Source organism: Scomber scombrus, chromosome 1, assembly GCF_963691925.1.
Source record: "Scomber scombrus chromosome 1, fScoSco1.1, whole genome shotgun sequence".
Lineage (NCBI taxonomy): Eukaryota > Metazoa > Chordata > Actinopteri > Scombriformes > Scombridae > Scomber > Scomber scombrus.
This window is the reverse complement of record NC_084970.1, coordinates 30,167,716-30,195,526: the sequence shown is the minus strand read 5'-3', so window position 1 is coordinate 30,195,526 and position 27,811 is coordinate 30,167,716. Positions and strand designations below refer to the sequence as shown.

Sequence of the window (27,811 nt, the reverse complement as noted above, 5' to 3'; positions counted from 1 at the left end):
CAGTGACATTAGGGAATTGACTTTGGGTTAATACACTAATGCACCTGTAAGCCGGTGCCAATTGTGTAAGGGTCACTGGTCAGAGGCACATACTTTTGTCTTTATTGTTTGACAGTTTTTGGGATCTACTGACCTGATAACCTGTGAAGTTAAGTGCACTCCTTGTCTTCCATGAACTGCGGTTTGTCATTTTGGAATTTTATGAGTGTGGATCTGTTTAACCTGATCTTAAATTATTGGACCTGTCTGTTGTTGTTGTTGTTGCTGCCAACTGCTGCCGAGGCTTTCACCGAGAGAGCAAAACACAGCTGAGGCAGAATGTTTTATTGATTGAAGTTTATTCAAACTAAAATATTTCCTGGATTATCACAAAGACAGGAATACAGCAGATTGGTAATTAATATAGTGATGTGTTTGAGGCACACAAGGAATGATCATTACTAACAGTGAGCTTCAAGTGAGTTAAATACTATAATATATTCATGGTCTATAGAAAAGTAAACAATCTATATTTATGAAAACAATCTAAAAAAAGAGACATCAGTAGATATGAGAATAAGGCTGAGAGAGATACAGTAGGTCCTTACACAAAGTTACTGTTGAAAACTTTGGCATCAGTGGATAAATCCCTTGTATAAAAAAAGCAGACAGTAAAAATTTAAACATGAGGCACTTTCTTATGAGCAATATTAGTTGCACTGCTTGTATGATTAACACAATCACAAAATCACTTCATTAACGTCAGCCTTTACATCTCAAAACAGTCGCATAGTGTTAAAATGCAGGAAATTGGCACCGTTATGCTGCTGAACAAGGCACTAACTCATGTACCTTCACTCTGGTAGATACTGCGTCCTTCTCAACAGGTGTTTAAAGTAGCAGAGTCATGGTAAGAGCTTGATCAAACACTGACATTTCACTATAAAGACACATTAAGGAATAAAGGCAGTAACAGCTCATAGGAAAGCATCTCAAGTGTAACAGAAAATAATCATTTACAAAATATAAAAACGAACAGTTCAAACGTTTAAAAAGGCCACTATCGGGTAAAAAAAAAAAAGAAAATTAAAAAGCATGACTAGCTAGTTGACATGGAAACAAAATGCTGTTGCAGTTGAAGTGGACCCTAGAGGTGGGCTTGTTAAACTGTGCTGCTGGGAAAGAGAAAGCTGCTGTGACCAAGATTAACATTTTGTGGCAAGTGCCAGTTTTAGTCCACTAATCTTTACAGCACTCACGGGTACGACACCTGGTCCACTAACATGAATCTATTGTACATTGGGGGAATCAAAGTGGAAGAAACACTGCAATGGTTAAGTCCCAAAGAGGCTGTCCCAAACTAATTTACACAATCTGTGTTAAAATTCCCATCAGTTTCTCTCAGAGGCTTTTTCTCACAGTGCTGTGATCTTGAAGATGTAGCTGAGACTGCAATTTGAGCGCCTAATTACTTCAAGAAACCTTGTAGTGTTTTTCCACCCTTTGTTTACCAAAATGAGATCCTCAGATGTGCAATTTGATCCCTTGCCAAATTTTCCTTCCCCTATGCGCACGGCAAAGAAAAGAACCTATGGGCTATTTGAGTATGGCATGTGGTGATGAAGTTACCTCCTCACTCACACACTCACACACACACTCACTCACTCACACACACACACACACACACACACACGTATCTTCTCCTTCTTCTCTTAATACGGCTCTGCCTTTAGACTCCGATATAGGCAGCATGTAAACACCATCCCTATAATCTGGAGTTTGGAAGGAGGGAAACAAAAACATAATTTAGCAACACGGAAATCTCACAGGACACACAGTGCATTTATGCTTGTTTACGTGCCAGGAAATAGTTTAAGTTAACAAAAGTAGAGTTCTGTGATCACCTGTACACAAGCAATCCCGACACCCACCGCTCCGATGATCTTCAGATGGTCCAGGATGAAATTCCCCAGTTTCGTGATGCAGCCACCCTAAATGAAAAACAAAGTGTGTCTTCATGTTGCATCAGTTGATGTGGGAGTGTTGCTGGAGTCTCACTGCAAACAAGAGCTCTTCTTTCCCTGCTATTCATAGACCACACAATTTTCCATGCCTGACATACTGAGACATGACAAAACTATTGATCAGACCGGCGTGCCAACTCTTGCAACGCCTCCCCCAAGCACCCTTCATCCTCTCACCTCAACCTTGTAGATGTTGGAGGGGTGGTCCCTGCGGCCGCAGAGCTCAGTGGGAGTCTTACAGCAGCTGTCAGGCACCACCCGGCCGTCTGCGTCTCTGGAGCGGATCCAAACACTCTCGGACCAGTCGGATGATCTGTTGCTGCCACAGCACTTGAACTGACGGGGAGGTGACAGAAGAAAATATATGTCTTAGCTTCAGGGGAAAAGTGTACACAGAATAAAGGTTGATAATCACAAAAAAGTGTGACACGGACATAAATCATCAAAACAATTTTATATCAAGAGCCGAAAAAAGTTTAACACTTTACTTGACAAAAGCAAGACAGCGTTATTTGTTAGAGCTGGAAGTCCAAACCGATTATTGGAAATGACTCAAAATGAAAAGTTTAGAGGAAGGAATAAAGAATAAATGTTGACATCTGATAGCCAGGGGCGTCTCATACTTAAAAAATAAACCAACTGCAGTCTGAACTGCTGCTCAGATTTATCCAGTCCTTCATGTGCTGTCAACTGGTATGAGCAAAAGAGAGGGTAAATTACAGCGGAGCAAGCAGACTAGTCCATCATGCTTAGCTGAAGTCAGAGGGACTGGAATCGGATTTGTTTTGACTCTCACCCATCACCAAAATCTCTAATCTGATGGGATGATAGGTTAACCAAGACTCCGTTCAATGAAGAAGACACACTTCACTTAAATCTGGGCGGAATGGAAGAAAGAAAAAACTAAAAACAGTAAATAATTAGATGAGTTAAATTAACTTTCTCCCTACAAAATTAGTGGTTGTGTGCATCCATTCAGGTATGTAGAGACTTTACCTCCTGCTGCAGTTTGTCCACAGCCTTGGTGATGTGTTCGTGGGTGCTCTGTCTATACTTCTGGGTCATGGTCTCCCTCAGGTTCTGCTTCAGCTCTTCGTTCAACTGGTCAGACACACAAGACACAAATTTATACCACTACATAGCAACACAAACATCTCAGGCCAGCACAGACCACGAGCATAAATAATACAATGATTAACAGTTGGTTGTTGTTTTTATTTTTTTTGGGGAGGGGGGGTTGGCTGCTGACGACATTAATAAAACACACAGGATTTAATCGCTCTCTTGACGATACATGTCATGGACGGTAGTTCTAACAGAGGAGCAGACGAGGATGAAGGCAGGGGAAGTCTGTGTTTTTTTGTTCTCTAGACCAGTGGCAGAAAACGCTCACTAAAGGAGCGGGAGGTCTGGGGGGCTCAGTTTCTATGGCAACAAGCCAGCTGGGAAACCACTGTAAATCAAAGCGTGAAGGAGATATCAAGGGAATGAATGATGAAGAGAAGAAAAGAGGATGGGGAGAGAGAGAGAGAGAGAGAGAGAGAGAGAGAGAGAGAGAGAGAGAGAGAGAGAGAGAGAGAGAGAGAGAGAGAGAGAGAGAGAGAGAGAGAGAGAGAGAGAGAGAGAGAGAGAGAGAGAGATGAGAGATGGGAGTTGAAGACAAAGAGGAAAGGAGGGAAAAGGAAAGGAGGAAACGGGCTGGGAGAGAGGGAGGGAGGGGTTCAGCTTTTCGTTTCACCTGTTGACAGTTTGGGAAACACTGCCGCAGTGAAGTGAAAACAGCAATTCAAGATTTAACACGGCTCAATGAGCAGAGACAGCAGGTGTGGGAGTGGACACGAGCATTATGTGAAGATGCACTAAACATACAAATGAATGCAAACCTGAGTTCAAGCCTCCATTTAGGAAATCATCTTCATTATCATTAAGTGCGGAGCCACAGGTCTGAAACCTCCAGTTACAGTTCAACCATGACTATGTATTTACCAATAACGCTGCTTTCCATTTACCTGGGAAGTTAGAAGTCGGGGCTGGGATTAACGTCACACCCAAGTTTGAATCGTTCCAGTCAGAAAACCAGTTTTATCCAGGTAAGCCACTGATATCCCATACAAGTTGATAAAAACGCATTTCACTGTATTTTTCGCATACAAACAGCGTACCAACAAGTTGGACAGTGCTGTGTGTACGACTGATTTAATGAGACACAAATAAGACAAAACTGCTAATAAACAGGATATTACTACAACTTTCACACAGTTAATGCACAGGGCTACCATGTTGGAGGTTCGTCTGACCTTCCAACTCAGAAATCCAAATTCAGATGGTGTTTCAGTTGAAATGTATCTCCGAAATTCAGACTTCCGAGTACAAATGGAACACACCATAAGTAACAGCAGCAGCAGTTTAGAAGTGCTAGTGTTGACGATTCCCGGTGCGCCATCTATAGGTAAGAAGGGTGAATGCATCTGCCATTCTGATACCTGTAGGCAACGACACCTGATATATCATATCAAATGCAAGCGCCTCCAAAAAATCGTTGACTCCGATTCAAAAAGCATTAACTTCTTTCTAGAAATACTAAGTCATCATTTTTCATTATGGTCTCATTCGCTACATTTGGGCCCTCTAATAAGTGTGCTGATGGTCATTTAGGAAATCATTGCTCTGTTAAAAAGACTTATATCGTTAATGTCTGTGTGGGTGTTGATTGACAGTTGGCTCACCTACTGCTCTCCTCGACTCCAGGACTCACATTGAGTTGAAGTATTGTCACAATGCTACTTGATTATGATACCTGCCTTGTTAGCACAATTTAGCTAAAGACGTTAATGTTAGCCCAAGTGTGCACTGCTCAAATCACAGTCAGCTAGGGCTTGCTTTGGTCCAAGGTAACGGGGAGAGTTTCCTGAGCATGAAAAGCACTTCAGCACTTCTTAATTGGATGGTCCTGGCTCCAAACAGAAAAGATGGGGCCAACTATTAGCAGCACTTCCCGGCATTTTATTTTTATATTTGGCACCATTTACACTCCAAACCTGCAAAATGTACTTTCTTTGCTAGGAGGATATATTCAAGAACTGCTGCTGCTGTTTCTTTCCTCTCCACTAGGTGGCACAGGGTGGCATACGTACAACTGGTCTGACAATAACTGAACAGTTCCCCCTTGTGGAGAATTTGCATCGTGCCAAATGTTTTAATTGTGAGTGAGTTAGAGAATATTTAAATTGGTGCTTTTCCAACTTAAAAAATAAAAAAAGCCCTCACAACTCATTACCAGAGAGGAGGAAAAAGGGACTTAAAAAGAAGGGAGGAAGAACAGAGAAAGAGAAAGGAGGAGGCATAATTCATGATTCAGAATCCTTTGAAGCGAGTAAAGGAGACAGAGCTTTAGGAAAGAGGAGAGAGAGAGCGAAAGAGCCATGGAGCTCAGTGACTGTTCAGATGACTTGTGTATTATGAATGAGGCAGTTATAATGATAGCAGTGCACCTCTAGACTGAGAAAAGTCCTGTTGCTGAGCTACAAGCCACCAGGCCTGAAACTAGTTGGGGTGGGACCGCTGCTGGTGAACAGCAGTGTCATGTGAATATTACACGAGAAAAAGAAAACAAAAAAACAACTCTCTCATTTTGAAACTGCTTGCAGTGTAGTCAGCGTAACGCTACACTGTCACTGCTAAAATGTGCCTATAGAGGGTGTCAGCTGTAGTTTGGTTTCCTAAAATTAAATACAGCACGAGATAAGAAAATAATCACTTTGGGATGCTAAGCAGGATCCTCTTCAGTCATTAACCTGTGTCAGTGGAGTTCTTAATTTCTTTTTTTGTGAAATAGGGGGAGGTGAGCAGAGTATTTCAGTTCAAAAACATTAAAATAAAGCTCATAATTGATTCTGACACAATGCATCCAGACTTATAATGTCTGCTACTTGGAGGCATTTTTCATTCCATTTGGACTAAATGTACCACAAGTAATACGGTCAGTCTGATATTTGTATTTTTAATGGGCTGTCTTTTACTTCCTTCCTGCAATCTCTCATTCATCATGCAGGTTTGGTCGTGGTTAAAATTACACGCCACATAGGAGCTGAAGCAGTGTCCTGTGTCGTACAACTTTGTGCTCAAATGAAGAGGAACAAAACATATGTACGTATTGATTTTTTTAAAGTGCAGTACATCATCCTTGTAACAGGTGCAGACATTAGGTTTTATTTCTAGCTGATGAAGATTTTCTGTATTATAATTGAGTAGTGTCCACCCAGGATAGTTTTCTTTATAGTGACAAAAATGGAGAAATTATTTAAAATGTATATTACAGCAGACAAAAAGAAAGTAATAACACTCGTGAGATTTGCTGACTTTTTGTAGTCTGCCAATATAATTAATTTAAGGTGGTATCTTTCATTACTCAGACACAATCCTAATGTCTGCGTCTCATTTTGTAAATCTAAATCCTGCCTTCTCCTGTGTATCAGCTTCTCTTCCATCATTCCACACATCCTAACATATTCTGTAAATCCTGGGATGCAGTGTGCAATATCTGAGAGGATTTCTTTTTGTATTGGTCCAGGGAGGATTACCTGCTGATAGTAGATATAAGCCAGGACGCCGGCCAGGATTTCCAACAGGAAAATACACAGCAGCAGGACAAAGTACTGAGGACACAGAATGAGAGAGAAGAAGAAAATGTATTTAAATCTCAAATTATTATTTTATTTGGGCATTAGAGTAACACAGGATAAAAACACAAATCAGATGAACATATACTATTATGTAATATTAGGGATGCACCGAAATGAAAATTCTTGGCCGAAACCTAAAACCGAAAATGAGGAAACCAAGGCCGAAAACCGAAACACTGAAAGAAATTATTATGCCAATTATTAGTACCATTGCATTTATGGCTATGACTGTGTACTAACCTCACTAAAATCAAGGCATTGCAATTCAAAGAATAAATCGATTACAAAAGTATGAAAATATTTATTAAGCACTGACATTACAACAATGCACAATATAAAATTAAATTAAGTTAAAAATAACACTTAGTGTTACACTTGGTGTCGGTCCGGGGGGTGCAGGGGCGATCGGTGTCGGTCTAATAAGCAGTGTGTTTGTGTGACTATAAAAGCAGCACGTGTGATAGCAAAGTGTCCGTATAGCTCTCACACGCGCTGCTTTTATAGTCACACAAACACACACACACCTTTTCCTGTGCTGTGCGCTTCTCCGTCTCCAAGCGGGTTCTCCGCATCCATCACGGCCCGGATCATTTCTCGTGCGCGCCGCTTTAATCCCACATCCAAGTAATGATCTTTATAACGTGGATCAAGTACAGTCGCAATGAAGTGCAGAGAATCCAAATAGATCTCAGTGAAACGTGTGCTGACAGACTCTAAGAGTGTACTTCACATTAGTGCTGCAATTAAAGGAATAACGTCTGCTACGGATGCAGCTGATCTCTTTAGTTAGCTGTTTCGGCCGTGTTTCGGTGATAAAAGTATTTCGGCCGAAAACCGAAAATGCGCTTTTGGGTCATTTTCGGTGGCCGAATTTTCGTTGCATCCCTATGTAATATGAATAAAAATATAAAATACATGCCAGATAAAATATATCAGTTCAAACAATTTGAGACAAACACTTACAATACAGGTATATAAATCATGTAAAATCCTGAGATATTAAGAATTTTGGCCGAATCATCTTTTCCTCACGAGGCAATAGATGACAAAATGGGATGAGACTCTAAAAAGAAAACCAGAGTGAGTATTTGAAACTCTGGATGTGGAGAACAGAAGCTGTAACACTGACTCTGATTTTGCTGCAAATATTTTCTTACTTATTTAGAACATTTTTGTGTTTGACAATAAGAGAAAAACACAAAAAGATAACACAATGACACCAGAGTCCTGTTCACATGATGCACCACTGAGTTTTCTCATATAGATAACTATGGAAAATATATTCAGAGAGATTAAAATCCCAGTGGTTTCAAAACTGGTCTGAAATACTCTGAAATATATCCACTGCAGGTTTGTGCAGTCATTTGATAAAGGAAGTAAGTTCATTGCAGATATATTACTATAAGCATATATCAGTTGATAAGTTAAGTTTATTTTTTCTCTAAAACAGCAAAACAACCTATCCACATTTACCAGCCACATTGGTTAAAAATAATTATAATTCAAGGGGACCATATCAAAAAATGTATGTTATGGTTGTGTAAAAACAAAATCCACTGATATACTGTATCATTATTGGATGTTTTTAAACTCGAATATCAATGTATCCAAATAGGCTACAACAGTCCTATACTGGTGGGGCTATAACTCTGACTGGCAGACTAGTTTCAGAGTCCAAACTTTGAGGCCAGCAAGTTTGCAGCAAGTCTATAAAATGCTTTATTAATTAGCACAGAAGTGATGATTAAGATTTCGATTTGGCACCGGAGAGAAAAACATGTAAACTGTCAAATGAATCCTTGAAGACTGAATGATGCAGAGTCTTTCTTTTTTAAAGATGTGTCTGATACTCCTCCATTTGCTTACAAGTAAAATGCAGTCTAAGACAAAAGCATCATCAAGTCCAGCCTAAAATCGTAGATTCATTGCAGGGCTGATGTTCTGGATTGCATTACATTGTAAAAGTGTAACTAATACTCAGCATTATGTATTTTTGCATAAAAAATGACAAAACTCGGAGTAAAACCCATCTATGCTTTCTTCTGGCTTTCTATGAATTTTCAGTTCTTTGGCTCAAAGTGAAAATCTCACACTCTGTGCCTTTAAGTGAGGTTTGCTGTTCAGAGTTTATCATCGGTATCTGAATTGTGACTGGGGCCCATGGGAGGTAAAGGGAAGGTCTGCTTTTCATGCCAGATTTCTTTACAATTAAAGACAAAAAAAAGAAACAGATAGTATCAGAACCAAAACCTTGACCCAAATTCCTCCGGCTGGCTGCTATCAGAGAGAGAAAATCAGCCCAGTAAAGTGGACCTGGTCTTTGATTTGATAGCTTGGGCTGATTAGATCTCTGAGTGGCTCTGTGTCTGAATGCTGAACAGACTCTGAGATGCAGCTTGATGCTGTGTTGAGGGTTTGGAGTGAAGCACGGCAAAAGACATATACACACATTTCTATCGCGAATTATCTTAAAACTTAATTCCCATGACAAGACTTAATGCATTATAAAGTCTCAAATTCACCCTTTGATTTGATTAAGATTTGAACACATGTTAACATCACACCAAGTACTATTTCAACTTCTGCTTAAAATAAAAACAACATCTCAACATGGTACAGATCCTTAAACCTGACTTGACTTGGCTAAAATTATCTGCCAGCACTCGCTAATGATGATGATGATGAGGTGCTGCCCCTTTGCAGGCGACTCTGCCACATGTGTGTTTGCTGATTAGTATTATTCATTTATTTATTCTATTGTATTGTTCATATTGTTGTGTGTATGAGCTGTTTGGCAAATGAGTTTCGCCACTAGTGGATTAATAAAGTTTCTAATAACTAATTTAATCTAATCTAATCTCACATATGTACAGTATTGTATTGGATTATATATTGAATATATTTTTCATTGTAACTGTTTTTTATACTAATTAAACTTGTGAACTTTACCATTTGACTTTATTTTCATCATATAATTACTTTTACTGTCAGGGTTGGTATCACAACTCTTAATATTAAATATCTGTGGTAATCCTGCCTTAAATGTATCAGCCAATACAGTTATCAGATGTTTACCTTTCCCCCCTCAAATATTAAAATTCATGGCTCTAAAGTTTCATTATCTGTCAGGTGGAAAATGGAGAGTAGTCGTACTATTTCATAAAAAATAAAAAACACTTTCCTGCAATTGATTGGTTTTAAATCAGCCACTACTTTAAATTGACTCCGATCTACGTTTATCTTTATTTAAAACCAACATAAATGCAACCACTTAGAATTCAGTCATTTTGTCTTTAAGGCCCAAACTCTACTAAGCGAGCTGATGTCTTGCAGTTTGAAAAAGACAACTGAGGTAGTTTAAGGATATCTTCCAACACTCAATACTTCCCTACTCTGTCTGTCTCTCACACACACAAACACACACAGTTTTCAGGCTGATCCCACACGGAAAGTGATGTGTAACGGGTGTGACAGAGAACCTGTTGTTGACTGTTGAGACTGAGGCAACTGAATTACTGACTGCAGCGACTCCTCCAGAGGACTCCTCCTGATCTCCGGCTCACTCCCTCACACAGACACACTCATTTTACGTCTGAGCTGGCATTCTTGTCCCGGGCGACTTGAGGGCACAGTGTAATTACTGCCAAAATGACTCTCAGCAGGTTCATATGTACAAAACCTTTTTCTTTCTTTTTTTAAAGCCCTCGCATTGGCTTCAGAGTCATCAGTGTGCTGTGCTAATGCTTCCTGGCTGAACTACACTTTTCTTTTTCTGTTTTTGCATACAAGCTCAGACTCTTCCTGCTGAGTGCTAGAGAATTGGACTTTTCCTCCCGAGTTCCTCTTTCATCTTAACTCATCTCCACCAGCATACAGTATGTACATGAAGAAACACATTTGTATGCAGTTCCATGTTCAACTGTGTTTCTATTTCAGACTTCATTAAAAGTGCGCTGCTGCCTTTACAATTACCGAGCAAGTAGGAGTTCAGAGCCCACACTGAAGGTGACTTTAATCAAACACACGACTGTTGGACACATGCTGCTTTTTTTGAAGGAACTCAACTTGCAACTTTTTTTTTTGGTTCCTGAGTATTAAAGTGCAAATTGATTATCAATAGAAACTTTAAAATAACTTGAAATTGAGGCAGACTCTAATAAAGTATGGCCCGCAGCTGGTGAATATTAAACTAACTTCAGGATGGTATCTCACTGCAGTGCAGCGTGTTTCTTTTCACCCCAACCTGACTGTGAATGATTTAACATTTGGTTCAACTATTCCCAGCTTGTAAAACCGCTGTGCTGCTCTTAATTACAGCAAAATGTACAATGTGATTGATTGACTGATTAATCGCCTGCTGAGCTGAATAAAATCATGATGTATCTCATCTTTTCATTAAGTTTGTTATTAAATGACATGTTTAAAAAGGGATATGTGCGCATGTCTGTATTCATATTCTGGGGCTCAAAGTAAAAAAAACACCTTATTTATCTTATACTAGTCCTTTCTGCAGCCCCTCAGTTCAGCCTCTGTCTGGAGCAGGCCGTTTTATCTCCTGTCTCTTTAAGATCTGAACAAGATATACTCCTCAACATGAAAACCTTTGACCTTTGACCATGTTTAACACAGACATCCGACATCTGAAAATTACATAAAGCATTATATATCCTCTTTAAATCATCGTCCCGCTCATTAAATATGATGTATTTTCTGTTCCATGTAGCGGCTCTGCTCATTTTCCTCGAAACTTCACATTATGTTTCATAAAAGCGATTTTATTCCTTTTAAACTTAGCAGAGGAGCTCTTTACTGTGTGAAAACCCTGATGATGTATTGCCTCCTTTCAGCAGGTGGAGGTGCAAGACACACATTTATCAATGCTACCTTCATATCATGTCAGATTTATAGTCAATACTCCTGGTACATTCACCACTGCTCACATCAGCCGCCTGCTAATAAATACAACTAGTATAAAATGAGACTTAACTGTGGCCTCTGGCATCCTCTATTTGGTCTCACAAAATGCAAAGATGTCACAACAAGCAGTAAACTCCGCACTCAATCCGCTATTATCCGCAAATGCAGTTGGATGACATAAAGAATATACTTATAAAATAATCAGATTCACTCTACAATAAAACTGCGAGATGTCAGCTGCAGTTTTACGGACAATTTAAAAAGTCATGAATAAAAGATTTTGGGTGTAGACGTTCTAATGAGTTAAAAATGGTAATGCTTCCGAGATGTAGTGACGAGATGTCGCTCTGTGAATTTGCTTCCGAGATGTGCGGATACACAAATACGCAGACTAAAACTCACTCACACACACACTCACACTCACACACACACACACACACACACACACACACACACACACACACACACACACACACACACACACACACAAACACAAACACAAACACAAACACAAACACAAACACAAACACACACACAAACACACACACAAACACACACACAAACACACACACAAACACACACACAAACACACACACAAACACACACACAAACACACACACAAACACACACACAAACACACACACACACACACACACACACACACACACACACACACACACACACACACACACACACACACACACACACACACACACACACACACACACACACACACACACACCCTCCTGACAAGTTCATTCCTTCTCTGTGATTCATGGCTGTAATCATGACTCTTCAAAATTCAACACGCATTCAAAAAACACAGACACACACAGAGAAGGTGTGCACAGATTTCATACAAAGCATGAACAAAACACCATGGATCATATAATCCAGACTACCTTTGGGAGAAAAAAAAATAGATTTTTCCACACAGACAAAAAAACATCCCTTACTTAGTCATCTTTGTGTTATCAAAAACCAAAAAGAAATTAATTTTAATAAACAATAATGTATTTTCTAATGTTCTTTAACACACAAAACTGTATCTGCAACTTTTTGTCTGGTTCTTCTACCCTTATTGAAGTCTTAAAGATTATTCTACAAGATTCTGCCATGACACTGAATAAATGCTCGTAGTTAAGAGCGATGGTCATAACTAAGTCATGAAAGACTCATCAGGTTGCGGCACAAGCCGGCTGCGAGCTGAGCGGCCTGACAGAAAATGAAATATGAGGCAGTGATCTCTTTAACCTTTGCTTCTGCTCGCAGCTCGGCCAGCCTGTTGCCTCAGACAAATAAAATTCAGTAGAGAGAGAAAGAAACAACAAATCTAATAAGAAAAAAAAAAAAGATACAAGTGAAAACAGTAAGACAGAGAAAGAGAGAAGTAGAGCGGTGGAGGAATGAGTGCTCCAGTCGGATATTTGTCCTTTTGTTTGACAATTTAAACTAAATGAAAATATTGATGATGAAAAAAAGTTATAAACGGGAGCTGTATATCTTTACAAATTGATATTTTCCTTATTTTGACACTAATATTCTACAAATAATTATTATTCTATGACCTACTATACTGTGCCTCAGGGTTGGGCAACATGACAAATATACAGTAAGAAAATATAAATTCAAAATTTTGCTTTAAAGCATCTTTCAGCTCATTGTTTTAGTCAAGGTAGCAAATTCTGCTTTCACCAACCCAACAGCAGCTGCAGGTAACAAATCCAACTTTGATTTGCCCACATTATGGCTCCAGCTCTGCACCAAACTACAGACACACAATGTTAGTGACAAGCTGATGGTCACAGAGCATTTGGCAGCTAAAGAGGCAGAAACTGTATTTTTCTCAGGAGATGGTGGTGGAGACGAAACTAGAGCTACAAGGAGAGTGAAAATGTGAGCATTTGTCAGGAGGACAGAAATGTGAATCCAGCTGCGGCATTTTTATAATCTCTGGGTAACTTTAGTTAGTCCATTGTTACACATTAATGTGCAGGGCTGCTTAATGGAAATATTGGATATAATATTTGAATTTTAGTCATGCAATACATCTTCTCCTTGTGCTGTTAGCTTGTCATAATGGAGAAGCATTATGTGTCTCAACACTGAGAGCAGGACCAGGTCGAGTTTTGGCTCCAAGCAGGTTCAACCAAGCTGGATCGGTCTCAGTTGTGGAGCCTGATGAGACACAGCACCCTGGTCCTCTAGGTCGGCTTCAATAAAAGTGAATGGGAACTGTTCTGCATAGTGGCTGCCCACTGCTCCTAATACATAGGATGGGTTAAATGCAGAGACTGAATCTCACGTGACCATACTTTGAGACAAAAACAGACGTTCCTGTCCAGTTATTTTATGCATTGACAGTTTCTTGATTGATTGACCAGAAAAAGCATGACGTAAAATTACATATATCATGATAAAGGGTTTTATCTATATAGCCAACGCCTTGCCAACATTGATTCAGTATAGCAATTTATTTAAGTGGTTTTAAATCTCTATAGCAGACAAAGAAAGAGAGCAACAGAGACACGAAGAGGTAAAGAAAAAAGGGAAAATAGAGAAAGATAAGTGTATAGAGAGAGAATGAGAATGAGGAGAGTGAGGAGAGTGACACAGACTTGTAATATGTGTGGTAAAACTGCATGGAGTCAGTTTCTCCACAGGTGGATCCAGCCTCTGTTAGGATTATTTTCCATTTTGGCTCTGTCATTTGGAAAGAAAAAAAGTTTCTCCCTCTTCTCCCTGAGTCATTACACTGTTCTGTCGCTCCTAAAAAAAAAACAATGGATCTTGTATGTTTGCATAAACACACCACACCCCTCCTCCCGTGGGAGAGTTTTCCTCCTCCGCTCTTCGTCTCGTTGACCTCGCTCATACTTTGCACGGCGCAAACATCCCAAACAGCCTTACAGAAAGACCCTTTTAATCATAAAGACGACTACTGCTTGTTTAAGGCTTACAGCTCCAGAGTATCCTGATGATCAGCTGTGTAGTGAGTTGAACGTGTGACCTTTAGATTACAGGGCAGTGTCTCCAATCTCTGATGCTCTCGTTTACTCTCAGCAGGTACCAGGCAACCTCTGCACATACAGGAAAACAATTAATCTACCTCACTCACTCCCACCACCACCGCTGCCCCCCGCCCTCATGTTTGCCCTCCTTAGCAATCTCGATAGCATCTCTCCTTGCCAACAAGTTCATTCCTTTGCCGTGATTCATCGCCCTAATCTCGACTCTTCAGGATGCACCAAGCATTTAAAAACACTCCACGACACACAGGAGGAGGTGGTGTGTAATCTTGATCTACACGCAGGCGCTGAGCTGATCGGAACGCAGTGGGGAGCCTTCAACTTATGATGTTTTAAGTTTAAAAATAGCTCAGATTCCCATGTTGGAAATCTGCTGTCAACACCAACATCAGACGGTTAAAGTCTCAATATTTATTGTTGAGAAAAGCAACAGATAGAAGAAATATTTCTATTAAAACACAAAGCATGAAGATGTCTTGTTTGCCTGTCATATTCATTATTCACATGACTTACAACAAGTATATCTTAAGACTTCCACACATCCAGAATGTAGTATATATTGTATGAAGTCAATATTTTTTCAGAATAAAACATCATTTTCACATTCTGACTGAATATTTCAGCTTTTTTCAAACATCTCAGTCATTACTTTTAATGAAGCGACTGAGAAAACAGTGTGTTTAGAAAAACATGAGCATAAAAAGAGCCAGACAGTCAATTTGAACTCAAATGACTGAGAATCTACAGATAATAATGTTTTTTCTTGTTTGTTTTCTTTTTAAGAGGGAGAATTAAAAGGTAATTATGAGTGTCATATCTTTGTTTGAGATAATATCCTCGCCCTCTGTTATCTGATTGTTACTTCATGAATGCTATATTTAAATGCACCTGATGGGAACTGACTATACTTTAGCACAGCCAGATATTTTCAGCTTGAGGCAAAGCAGGAGCCAAATTTTTGTGGACTTGTCTCCAGTAAAAAAAGTAGATAATGCCAAATATGACACATGTTCTGGCAACACTTATAAGACACGAACATTTGAGCTGTGCAGTAGTGTGGCTGCATAAATTCACTATGTTGAAACGTGTGGATGAAGGCCTGAGCAGTATGTGTGTGTATACATTACAGTGCTACTGTGTGTTTGTGTTTGGTGACGTTGTCAGTACCGTGCAGGTGTCTTTGTTGGCATAATCCTTTGCTGTGTCTGTGTGCCAAATCAAATATGGGCAAACACACACCTATTAAGTTTCTGTTTTGGCTGAACTGAACACAATGGAGGATGACACCTCGACCACTGCCGGTTCTCAGCGTGTTCTTCTCACTTCTGTGTCCTAACAAATTATTATTAAAAGATAGAAAGATATATACTAGATTAATACTTAACTTTTGATTCACTTGCCAAGAGTTTCATCCAGTCCAAATAGAAAATGTTTTTAGAGGCATTTTTTTCTCCTCTGTCACATAATCTGCGCATACTGATGTTTGAATCACACCAATATCCTGCTGTATATGTATTTTGAATTTATTAACAGTGTCTATACTGACTGATAAGCTCTCAGTCTGCCTGTGAGCTCACCTGTTCAAGACAGGCAGATTCCCCTAGCTCGCTACAACTGGGAAAATAAAATCAATGAATCAATTAATACAAACACTGTTGATTTCTTCCCCTGAAGCCAACATGAAAACTAGTTTGGTTAAGTAAATTTCTGCTGTCAGTGAGGTTGATGAGGGCGGTCTGGATGGCCGCTGTCCTCTCAGCTCTCGGGGAGCTGCTGCTGACAGACAGATGACTGCTTCTGTGGACAGAGATGCTGAACGCAGGCCGGAGACGGCAACGCTCTGCTCATGTCTCACTTTCTATGTGGATTTTAAATTACGAAACAAAGTGCTTTTACAAGCCAAGAATAACTTCAACATCCAAATGGCCTATTGGGATTTTAAGATGTAATCTCAACGTATCCCTCCGACTCTATCTGGGGACTTTTAATGAATATCATCCCTCCTCTTTTTCCCCTCATTTCCAATCAAAATAAAGGCAAAAAATACTTGGACAAAGTTATCTTCGTGAGTACATGAATTAATACATGCTCTTCTTACAAAAATACAATCCAGCTTATTTTCAGTGATAAGCTGAGCACATAATCATTCTGTCTGAGTAGCTTCAGTCAAGTTTTACATCAAAATGTGCTCCCTCACTTCTACAACACATGTTAATTTGTCTGAAGTGGTTTGTTCAGTGGCCTTTTTTTTGCGTTGTATCGCCACATATAAGAATGCTTTGTTTCTATCAACAACACACCGGTTAGCCATCTGGCTGGAGAATAAACAGGACAGAAAGTGCGTCAGTTTACAAGCTGCTGCTTTGTGTTGAGCCGAGCATCAGGCAGTAAATAAGAAGTCTGCGTAATACAAAACCAATATTTTCCTTTGTTTGAGACCAGAGCTGGTGGAGGCCAGCAGGCATAAAGCTTGACAAGAGTTCATTCCCCGAAAAGAAGTACATTCCCCTGAGGCTGTTCAACTCTCAAATGGTAAATGTGTGATGCTTCAAAAGGACGTTTTGCATTTAGATTAGAGTTTCCTTTGTAGTTATTTGTATATTTTAAAATGTTCAAGTCATCTGATAATTGAATTGTACCCTCTGACACCTAAAAGGCTTATTTTCTTTTCTCCTTTTGTGTAGTTTAAAATGTTTCTTAAAAGATTACATGATGGTTTAATTAGTATTTAGTCTTGTTTGTCTTCTGATATGAGCTCGCCAAGACAAGTTCAATGTTAGTTGTAATGATCATAATGTTAACAGGGAGCATCTTTTATATTTATTTTGGGACAATTATTTTCTTTTCCTTTCATTTCCTGCTGCCCCCTTTTTAGGACACTATGTTGAAACTACAAAAGTCATGAAAATAAAGTTGTGTTCAAATGAGGGATGGTAGTGCTGGCAGGTAGAAAATATCTTATTTAAATTATGCTTATATAGTAACTTTTGTACTATCCCACGCTCTGTTCTGTTAGGCCGGTAACAAGTCATTTTTGTTTCAAAAGTTATGTTATCGCTGAACTCTGACATGATCTCTTACCACTCGCAGTAACCTCCTCTGCTCCTTGAAGGTGCCACAGCAGCCCAGCACACCCGTTACCATGACGCTGGCTCCGGCCAGGACCAGTATGTAGGCGGAGGCAGCGTAGGTCTTGGAGGAGAGAAGGCTGATGTAGTCGCTCTTCTCAACCAAGGTCCAAACACCCACCGCCATCACGAAGCCACCTGCCAACTGAAAGAAGAAACACATGATGGGAGTCAGATTTCTTGCGAGTGACCGGCCCGGTACAACAGAAATAAAACGGAAACATTGAGGAGAAAAAAAGCTTAGAGCGACAAATTATTTATCAACAAAGTTTTCAAAAAAGTGGAGAAGCAGGAGCCTGAAATTAGTGCCCATCAATAATTGAATGAATTTTACAGTTCTCTGAGGTATAATCAAATCTTGAACCAGTTTATGCTGAAAAATAAGCGTGAATGAGGTTATTTGAGCAGTTTTGATCGACAATCCAGGTACTGTGAAAACTGTCGGTTGTGGAAGTAGACCTTTTTATTCAAGACTTTAACCTTAAAGGCTGAGGAATTACAAAGCACCAAGTGGATCCTTAATCCTACATGATGCACCGATTGTTATCACCAACCAAAGCATCAATTCAGCATATAACCTCTGTCACATTCAAACAAGACGAGTCAGCAGATGGTGCGGCACTGCAACAGAAACCTGTCACCATGCCAAAGCCGTCAATCTAACGTCCTAATTTAGATTTAATTTCTTAGGGAGGATGATGGCAGCGGGAGCTAGACTCTGAGTCAGACTGTATCAACGCCCAGAGAGAGACGGCGTGGCAGTAAAACAACAGTGTTTAACAAGTCACTGAAAATACAATCAACACTCTTTACTTACTATTCCTATTCTTAGAAGTGATCACATCACCTTCTGTTACTATATATCTTTATTATTTGAGTATGTTTTATATTAACTCTCACTTTCAATACAGCTCATGATGCAATTTAAATACAACATGATAACTCAGCATTAATTAATTATTAGATTGATTAGAAATATAAAGTACAGGAAACATAAAATGACATACACACACAGTTTTATAGTTGATTTTTACATTACCCACTTTTATTTTGGAAGCCTTTTACAACCCTCTTTAAACCATGCTGCAATCCACAGAAAGACCCCAGGCCCAGACATTTGATAACCACTGATAATAAAGTAGCAGAATGTGGTTCAAGTCTTTGCAGTAATCGCTCCTTGTGGTGAACATGACGCTCGCTGTGCTGCACCAGCTGTTAAAACTCAATGAACCACAGGAATTAGTGAATCCTATCCATGTGTAATTAAAAGCAGCACAAGGGGAAATTCAAACATTGGCGACCCCAAGTGGCAGCAACAAGTAAGAACCGGAGCACTTGGAAGTCAAAGTAATCTTTAAATGGTCAGGCTATCGAGTCCCACGGGAATATTGATTTATCTTAACGTGGGTGATGGGGTGACCAGCTGCACAGGCTTCACTTTTGATATCATGTAAAAGAAAAGACAATCAGCTGGTGACTTGATACTGGAAATTAATTAGGACATTATAAGGCATCTGTTAACAGGATGGCACTTTTCTATGCTGTGATGTTAAAAAAGACTGATTACTGTGTATACACTTTAATGTAAGGATGTGTTTTTCTGTTTAAAAAAATAAAATAAAAATACATGTGCAGGTCAACATTAATGCCAAATCAGAGTTATCTCCTTGACCTTGATTACAGGCTTTGTTCATGTTTAGAGGCATCAGAGTACAGCGTTTTTGAGGTCTGATTACCATTCAGGTTTATTTCTCATCAACAAGTAAAACTTGTCCCAGGGCCAGGTAATGTCTTCAAATGTCTTTTTTTGTTTAACCAGAAACCCTAAACCCCAAGATGTAACATGTGTGACACAGAAAAGCATCAAATCCTCACATCTGTAAAGCTGAAAACAGCTAATGTTGGCCCCTTCACTTAAAAATATACTAAAACAATACCCCACTTACAAGGAAAATACTTAAAAACTATCAAAATTGAGTTTTCACGGTTTCTACCTCAAAGTGATGATAAGTGGATAAACCCAACGATGATCAACATGATCTAAAAAGTCATGGACTGCACGTTTAGATACATCACTCGGTCTACTTATGTGACTTCTTCAAGTACAAAGTGTTCACACCCAAATACCCATCCATATCATCCTGCTGTAACACCTGTATTGCCCAGGCAAGATTTTATTCAATAAACATTGACGCTTTCCACTCAGTCTGATTCGACCAAATCAGCAGAACGTCGATAGAAAAAACTGTGACATACAGCATGTTACTCCTGAGGTAAATGGACGAGCAGCAAAAACACCTCAAATGTAGAGCTGCAGTGGTTCATTTATTCTCTAAAGTTGAGCTGAGAAAAACTTAACACCTGCAGTAACTGTGATGTAAGAGGCTACAGGAAGAAGGCGTAAAGGAGCGAACAGAGTCTTTTCTGTGCTGGGTAGTGTAGTCTAAAAGGGAAAATAACTGCAAAGCAAACGTCAAAACATTCGACTGAAACTATTCAAATGGTTTTAACTTTGGCGTCTGGCGCTGAAAAAGCTTAGAATATGACGCCCAGTTTGATAACAGATTCTTCTGCAGACAGATGACTATCACATATATGTAAAGCTGAAAGTTCGACTTCACGCAATGAAACACTGAGAACTGAGTGAGAAAGAGACAAACACCCTTTGCTTTGCTGTCGAGCTGATGTTTGACTCTTATTTTCCACAGCAGATCCAAATATTTCGTTCAGTTATTTGTTTTTTCCTGGTATTCAAAGTTCTTGACACTGGAAAGTTTTATGGAAATTGGCTTTGAATGCATCTTCTGTGTCCACTGATAAAAAAGAAAAAAAAGAAATATGCAACTTGGCTTTGAGTCCGTGGGCTGGAACAGCAGCAGACATTTATCACAGTTCTGGATGAAAAAAAAGGCTTGTTGAAGGGTTCAGAGAAAGTTTGTCAGTCTTATTTTTCTTATTAATACCACATAAAAATGTAATTATATATACTGCATAAAAAAGTAGTAATATTGTTGTAAAAGAAAACCATATTTTATAGCTTTTGTTGGTTAAATCTTGTCCTCTACTTTCTTAATGAGGAACTGGGTTGTATGTTTTCAGATTTTTTTCCAGTTTAATCACAGTTTGGTAAATTTAGAGCTCTAATAAATGACCAAGACTAATGTGTTAATCCCCGTGACTTACTTGATTTCAACACACCAGTTTAGACTGGTTTGTTTTTACTGGTTGTGAATGTTGCGCACATCAGAATCAATACTAACAGTGTGAAGTCAAGCAGCATTTCTACAAAGACACACAGGTATGAAAATGATGGATAGATAAGAATTCAGCCTTTGAAAAAGTCTATTTGCATTAATCGGTTGAATAGACCCGTAATTGAATAAATGTCGTCTGAGCCGTAGAGTGCGGAGGATTCACATTAATGAAATTGATCAGTTGGGTGTGTCATTTTGAAATCGCATTAAGTGCCCGAGAAATTCAGAATGTCAATTAAATTAGTGACTGTTTATCATCAGAAAAAAACATTTGATTGTTGTTTCAATAACTTTCTACTACTTGCTTGCACCCTTCTTGATAGCAGATATCAATCATTACACATTACACAAGGAAAATTCCAGTTTATTGTGCCTCGGGTCTTATTTTATTGGTCATGGTCATTGTTTCTATTGGTTAAGCTTATTGCACCAAAGTAACTGTTAAATTCTGGGAAATAGATGATAAGAAATACGAGAAGTGAGCCAGACGATCATATTTTAGAAATGAACCGACAGTTCAGCCACATTGTCTAAACCACTTTCTTTAGAAAACTGAACATGAGCACCTGGATTGTTGGCAACAGTCCCGTTAATAATCAGCACACAAGTTCACAGGAACAGGATGGGTAAACATCTCACTATTCTTCTTTGTTTGCTCCAAATAAGATAACATCCAGTTTATTTAAACTGATTTAAATTTAATCCTTGTCACCTGGTTTCCCCTTAAGTTACGCATTCAAATCCCAAATGTTTGAGGACACACCTCTGCCCAAAGCATGTAGGTGCTTGAGAAGCACTTATGACCCAACACAGGTACACTGGTAATTAAAATCGTCTGTGCAGGCTGAACTCTGCCTAAAAGGAAACTTACCCAAAACAGAAAGTTGAAAGTAAACAGGAGGTATTTCAGGCAGATGGTTCCACATGTTGCTTTTTTCTCCTCGTATGCCCCCATGCTGCAAAACACAGAGGACATCATATTACTTACATCATCATGATACCATACAGATACATTCATTGAAGAATTTATGACTATAAGTAAGTGGAAGATACAATCCTTGAAACTTCAGCTTCTTTTGAGAGATTATAGGGAGATAAATGTGGAGAACCCTCTTCTGGTGATTGGCTCCCTTCTCATAAGAACTCCTTTCTGCTGTCACTCACTAGTGTTGTCATTTTTCTACATACTTGTCAATACCATACCTGAGTTTTGCTGTCAACAACTGAACAATCCTTTTTGATACTGTACTGGAAACGTTGGTGCTTTTTTTTTTTTGGTACTCTATTCTCTTTGGTACTGGTTTTTAGCCATTATAATAGCTTAACATTCATGGTCCTAATGTTTTTGGTGACTCTCTGATTCCTCCTTTAGAGCCACAATGAGGATAATAATAGTAATAATAAACTGTATTTATAATGCACTTTTCAAAATCCAAGTTACACACTGCTTCACGAGGCAGCAAAATACACAAATGATTAATATAATTACATTTTAAAAGAGAACAAATAAAATCAATTTGACAAGTCAAAACCAATTCAGTGTAGGAAAAAGGCAAGAATAGACAAAACATATTTAAAAAAGAGACAAAGCAATTCAAGGAAAAATAAAGCTCAAATAAAATCAGGAAAGGCTCTCCGATAAAAGTAAGTTTTCAAAAGGGACATAAAAGAGATTACTGATTGAGCTGACCCACTAACTCGTGGTTTTCACGATCAATTAAATTGATGATTATTTTCTCGATTCATGTCCAAAAAAATAATAATAATTCCCCAGAGTCAAAGCACACATCTTCATACATCTCACTTTGTCTGACTGACAGCTTATTAGCCTAAACTCGAACATAATCAGTTTACTGTCCTGCATGAATGAAGAATTAAGAAAAGCGCTGAATCATCACATTAGAGAAGCTGCTGTTTGCCCTATTTTGGCTTGAAAAGTTACACACAGATGATAAATTATTCTGTCATTGGACTAATCAATTAATCATCTAATCGTTACAGTTCTCTAGAAATGTCTCAACAATTATTATCATTGGATGGATCTCTGTGAAATTTGGCACGGCCATTCGCGTCCCCCACTCAGGATGAACCATAATAACTTCGATAATGTCTTAACTTTTCATCAAATCACGGATGAGCTCATACATCTCGGCTTTAAGAGAAAGCAGGTTATTAGTTAGTTAGTTGAGGGCCGTAAAAAGAAGAATATTGAATTGAATGATACCCCTGTGATTCCCAGGAAACTCTAACACGGTTTAAATAAGTGCAACGCAGGTTTGTAGCTGGCATAAAGGATATAGAATTAAGAGCTTGAAATAAAAGCTAACTCCCTTTTTATTTAACAAATGAGATGTTGCAGGGATAATGCAGACGGCGGGTGGTGGTGGTGGTGGGCGGTGGGTAGACTTCGGATCAGCAGTGTAGGCAGAATCGGCGTGAGTTATTACTCGAGTATGCAGAGAGATCCATGACTAAGCACTAAGTAGGAGCTGAGAGTCGGCCAAAGGCTGGAAATTATAACTGCCCACTTCAATGGAGCCTCGCTAACAAGATACGACACTTCTGGAGCTTTTTCTTTTTATGAGCAAATGAACGCTTTAAGTAAGGAGTGTTTCATAAATCAAATGAATGAAAAGATGATGTGAAATCAACAACTTGTACTTGTGTTGATTGACATAATTATGTGGGTTTTTTTATGAAAAGGAAGCCTATCCTAACAATCTCTGTATCTAAACCACGTTAATTGGCACTATTTTAAAATCTTTAATGAGGCCTCGGGCCGAAACATCTTTGAAATATTAAAAACGAATGCATATGGAGCCTTAAATCGACTTCTTCCAGTGATCAGCACCTTACTACAACCCTTGGTGTGAATTACTTTTCCATTAATATACCATTTTAAAATCTGACAGGCTTTTAACCACAACAACACCTGAACATGACTTCCTGAGTACACCTGTGACTTTGATGTCTGGGAGATTTATAGAGCCCGACACAGAAAAAACACTCGCTACTCACAGCTTCCATGTCATCTTTGTTCCCAAGGTCTCACATCCCTTCTTTTTTTTTTTTTAAACCCCACAATTTTCTCAGCTCACTTGCCAGTCAAGCCTGGACTCGCCTCTCTTCTCTGGCTGCCTTCTTTCGAACCTTCCTTCTCCTGCTGCTGCTGCTCCCCCCCTCACACATACACTACTGTCAACTCACATGCATGAATGAATGAGTATGTCTGCACTCTGTCTGTCGACCAGCTGCTATGGTGGTCCCATCTCTTTTTTAGCGTGCTCCTGTTAATTAAATTCAAATAAGATTTAATTGAGGGTCACTCACTCTACGTTTTAAGAGCTGAATAAGGCGCAGCTGAGTCAAGAAAGGCATTAACTCCTTTAAAATGTTTACAAAAATGCTGAAGAACACAATCGATTTTTGCTATAGCGGATCTTATGTGCTTTAGTTTGTTTTTCGAGGTGGGATATCTTTAACTCTAAGGCGCATTACACAGGGCTGTTGCCTGGTAAATAAAGCCGACGGGTCTGACACACTCACCATGAATCGCATTTAGTGAGCTAATGGGGCTGTCTCGTCTAACAGAGGAGATTATAGTGGTGGAACACTTGAAACAGGCTCAGAAAAACGTTTTTATCGTGACATTTAGTTAAGAGGTACAGACGTTGCATTTTTTCAGGACTGTTGGATTAACAATAAGCTAAATAATGGCGACTGTTTTGAGCAAAAGCCTGGAGAATTTTTACCTAAACTGTCATCTACAAGGTGTGACTGTTAGTTTTCCTCTTGAAAAGCAATAACTTTGATAAAATACATGACAGAAAATAGCATAATTATGTATAATTATGTGTTTCAGTTATCTTGCAATGCTTTTCCCATTTCTCTTGTCTTCTCTCGTGTCTTTTTATTATTAGGTTTTCTTTTGAAACCCGTCTACTGATTATATGATGTTATAATGAACGTTGTGCCATATCACATCTCAGATTTATTAATATTCTAACAAGTAAGAAACATTTTCAGCAGAAAACAATGTTCGAATTTGGTGTGTTGAAAGTTTTTTTTAAATGTGAAATTGACTTCCCAAACCGCAGACCTGGTTCTGCACCAGGATACATTTCAGAGACTTTTACAAGCAGCCAGCTCTGATAAAATACTGCAGCCTTGTTTCAGAGTTTCTTCTCCAATTAAATACACTCCTGCTGTGAGCGCATGACTGAATATAGAAATAGTTTTTCACTGAGAGGAACAATGAGTTTGGATAACTTACTTGGCTAAAACTACTGTACACCTACAGTATAAGTTAATTCATTTCTTCCAGAGTTAACACTACTCTAACATGTCCAGACTGCAGTTGAGCTTTACCATCTGATATTTAGGAGTAACAGTCCAAACCTGACTGTGAATTAAGTTTACTGCAAACTGCTGATTTGAGTGGTCAGACAGTGGTGAATATTACCACATCCATTAGTGCAGGATGTGGATGGATATGTGGTGTGGTTTGGTTAAAAAGTGTGTTTCTGCACGCCTACATAAATTCTTGAGAGAGGTGTGTTGGATATAAATCATAATGGCCAAACACTAGAAGAACAATCTGCAATTATTTTGACAAATGTGACGATTTGATGTTTTTCTGTATCATACATGATAGTAAACTGAATGTCTTTGTATTTTTACAGCTGATCAGACAAAACAAGATATCTGGAGATGTCAACATAAACTCTCAGAAATTATGACAGGCATCTTTTAGTGTTTTCTGACATTTGACAAAACAATCGAGAAAATATTCTGAAGATTAATAGATAATGACAATAGTGGTTAGCTGCAGCCCTTTATTTTATTAGAGCCAGTAAAGAAAGGGTCCTCTGATGACAAGATGACACCAAGTTGTCATGAAAGACTACATGTACAGTTACAGTTTGCGGACATTGAGTGGATATAGTTAGTTTTGTCAAGCACATCTATGTTCTTTACTTCTAGACAGAAATTAGAGGAAGAACAAGTAATCTGATTTGGATGCGAATATACAGCAGATGTGCGCAGCCCTTCTGAACAGTGCCATGACAAATCGACAAATTGAGTTTAGTGAACGTCTGAGAGCATCAGATTAGGCTCTGATTCGAATGAGTCACGTCTGAAGTCATTCATGATTCACACCTGTGATCTCACACAGTTCACTGAAACACTGGAAAACACCAGGGGACATAGCAACCAGGTAGTCTGACTGGCTGCTATGTGAAGTAGAGCTGCAACAATTAGTCGATCACCAACAATTTAAAAAATCGATTGATAATTTTTAGCCATTTAAGTTATAAGAGATCTCATAATTCTCTGATTTCAGCAGCTCATATGTGAATACTTTGTGGTTTCTTTAGACTTCTTTCACAGTAAACGGAATATCTGGGTGGTGGTACTGGATGTTTTTCACCAGTTTCTAATTTTATACAATAGCTTTCTGTAACAATTTCAGTAATGAAATCAATCATCAGTTAAAAACAACAATCGGGAGCATAAATGTTCAATGAAACAGGTTTTTCTTGTGTTAATCATTCCTCCTGTTCCTACTGATCATTAGAAGATCCTCTTATAATGCACTTACAATGTAAATGATTGGGGACAAAATCCACAGTCCTCCTGTGTAAAAATGTATTTCACAGTTTATCTGAAGCTAATATGAAGGTTCAGGCGTCCAAATGAGTCAAATTTCCTTCATAGTTAGCCTCATACTTTTAATGTTTAAGTCCCTGTTTTTGTTACTATACTTCCACTTCAGCTCAACAGAAAAATACTGCCCCAGGAAACTAGGAATTTATTTTCATTAATCATCATCAACACGATTAATCTGTTATCAGAATAGTTGATAACTAATCGAATATTCATTGCAGCTCTAGAGTTTGATGCTAAAAAGACTGTAAAAGTGGTAAATATCCAACTTGATAGACTAACTCAGACTGCTGAAGCCTCATACAAGCTTTAAACAAACTTTTAAATGCTTTCTTTTTTTTGCATAAAATTGATTGTGGACACCCATCACTTACAATGAAAGCACATTTTTTACAACAAGGGAAAAAAGCTCTTTCACTGTTTATATGAACACCTGACTATTGTTTTAAGACACTAATTGAAAAACTGTGAACATATCCTTTAAACTACTTACACTCTATTGTCACTTGCAGTGATAATACGCGGTTAGCGCTAACAAAAAAAAGGTTATTAACATCTTCTTGTGGCTTTTCAGCTCACAATAACTATCGGATATCCTCGTTTGTTATCTTTTCCTCAAGGTAACCAACTCATCCGGACTATATCATTACACCTTTACATCTAAACTAAATCACTTTAACACGTTTCCGCTGTGATTTTTCTACACTGAGGTTAACCCAAACTCACCGCAGCTCATCTCTCCGTCGGCTTGAGCTAAAGCTAAAGTTGCTCGGCTGCACCTCCTGTACATTTATTTTCTCCAAAAGAGACGACAACACGGTATAAAACACTTTGTGTTGTATACAACATGACTCTCACCTTGAAGCTTTGACATATGTCGACTGTATCACTTTTAGCAGCAGAAAACCCCCGACTCGTCTACAAGCAATGCGACATTGTAGCGGCCCCCTCAATACACTGTAATGAGCTATAACCAGAGAGCACTTCCTGCTTTCACCTACCTGCTGCAGCTTCCTGTGATATAATCGACAGAGAGATGAGATATGTAGAAGATTCAAAAGAATAGTCCTAAATGTCGTCTGTTTTCATTCCAGTTTTTCTCAGATAAAGGCCTCCCTCCCCGACAGCTGA

The 27,811-nt window shown here is 38.8% G+C and overlaps 1 protein-coding gene across 2 annotated transcripts; it reads right to left on the bottom strand.

Moving 5' to 3' along the window:
* Positions 1 to 381: 381 nt before the first annotated feature.
* Positions 382 to 27,811, bottom strand: LOC133978278 (CD151 antigen-like). Of its 2 annotated transcripts, none has more exons than XM_062416645.1 (8): positions 27,682 to 27,811; positions 21,885 to 21,969; positions 17,713 to 17,904; positions 6,584 to 6,658; positions 3,000 to 3,104; positions 2,181 to 2,339; positions 1,884 to 1,970; positions 382 to 1,751 (listed from the first exon to the last, which is right to left on the bottom strand). In XM_062416645.1, exons 2-8 carry the CDS (start codon positions 21,966 to 21,968, stop codon positions 1,692 to 1,694), a joined length of 762 nt encoding a protein of 253 aa, XP_062272629.1. In that variant the 5' UTR covers position 21,969; positions 27,682 to 27,811; the 3' UTR covers positions 382 to 1,691. The 2 variants fall into 2 exon arrangements, with proteins under 2 accessions (XP_062272629.1, XP_062272630.1); XM_062416646.1 differs by lacking the exon at positions 27,682 to 27,811 and adding an exon at positions 27,539 to 27,562.

Bases quoted from the DNA above. Each gene is read 5' to 3' on its own strand.
- LOC133978278 (XM_062416645.1), bottom strand. From the start codon at position 21,968: ATGGGGGCATACGAGGAGAAAAAAGCAACATGTGGAACCATCTGCCTG. The intron at 3,105-6,583 runs GTAATCCTCCCT...GTGTCTGACCAG, and splicing joins CTTATATCTACTATCAGCAG to TTGAACGAAGAGCTGAAGCA. The intron at 1,752-1,883 runs GTGATCACAGAA...TCCAAACTCCAG, and splicing joins TCGGGATTGCTTGTGTACAG to ATTATAGGGATGGTGTTTAC.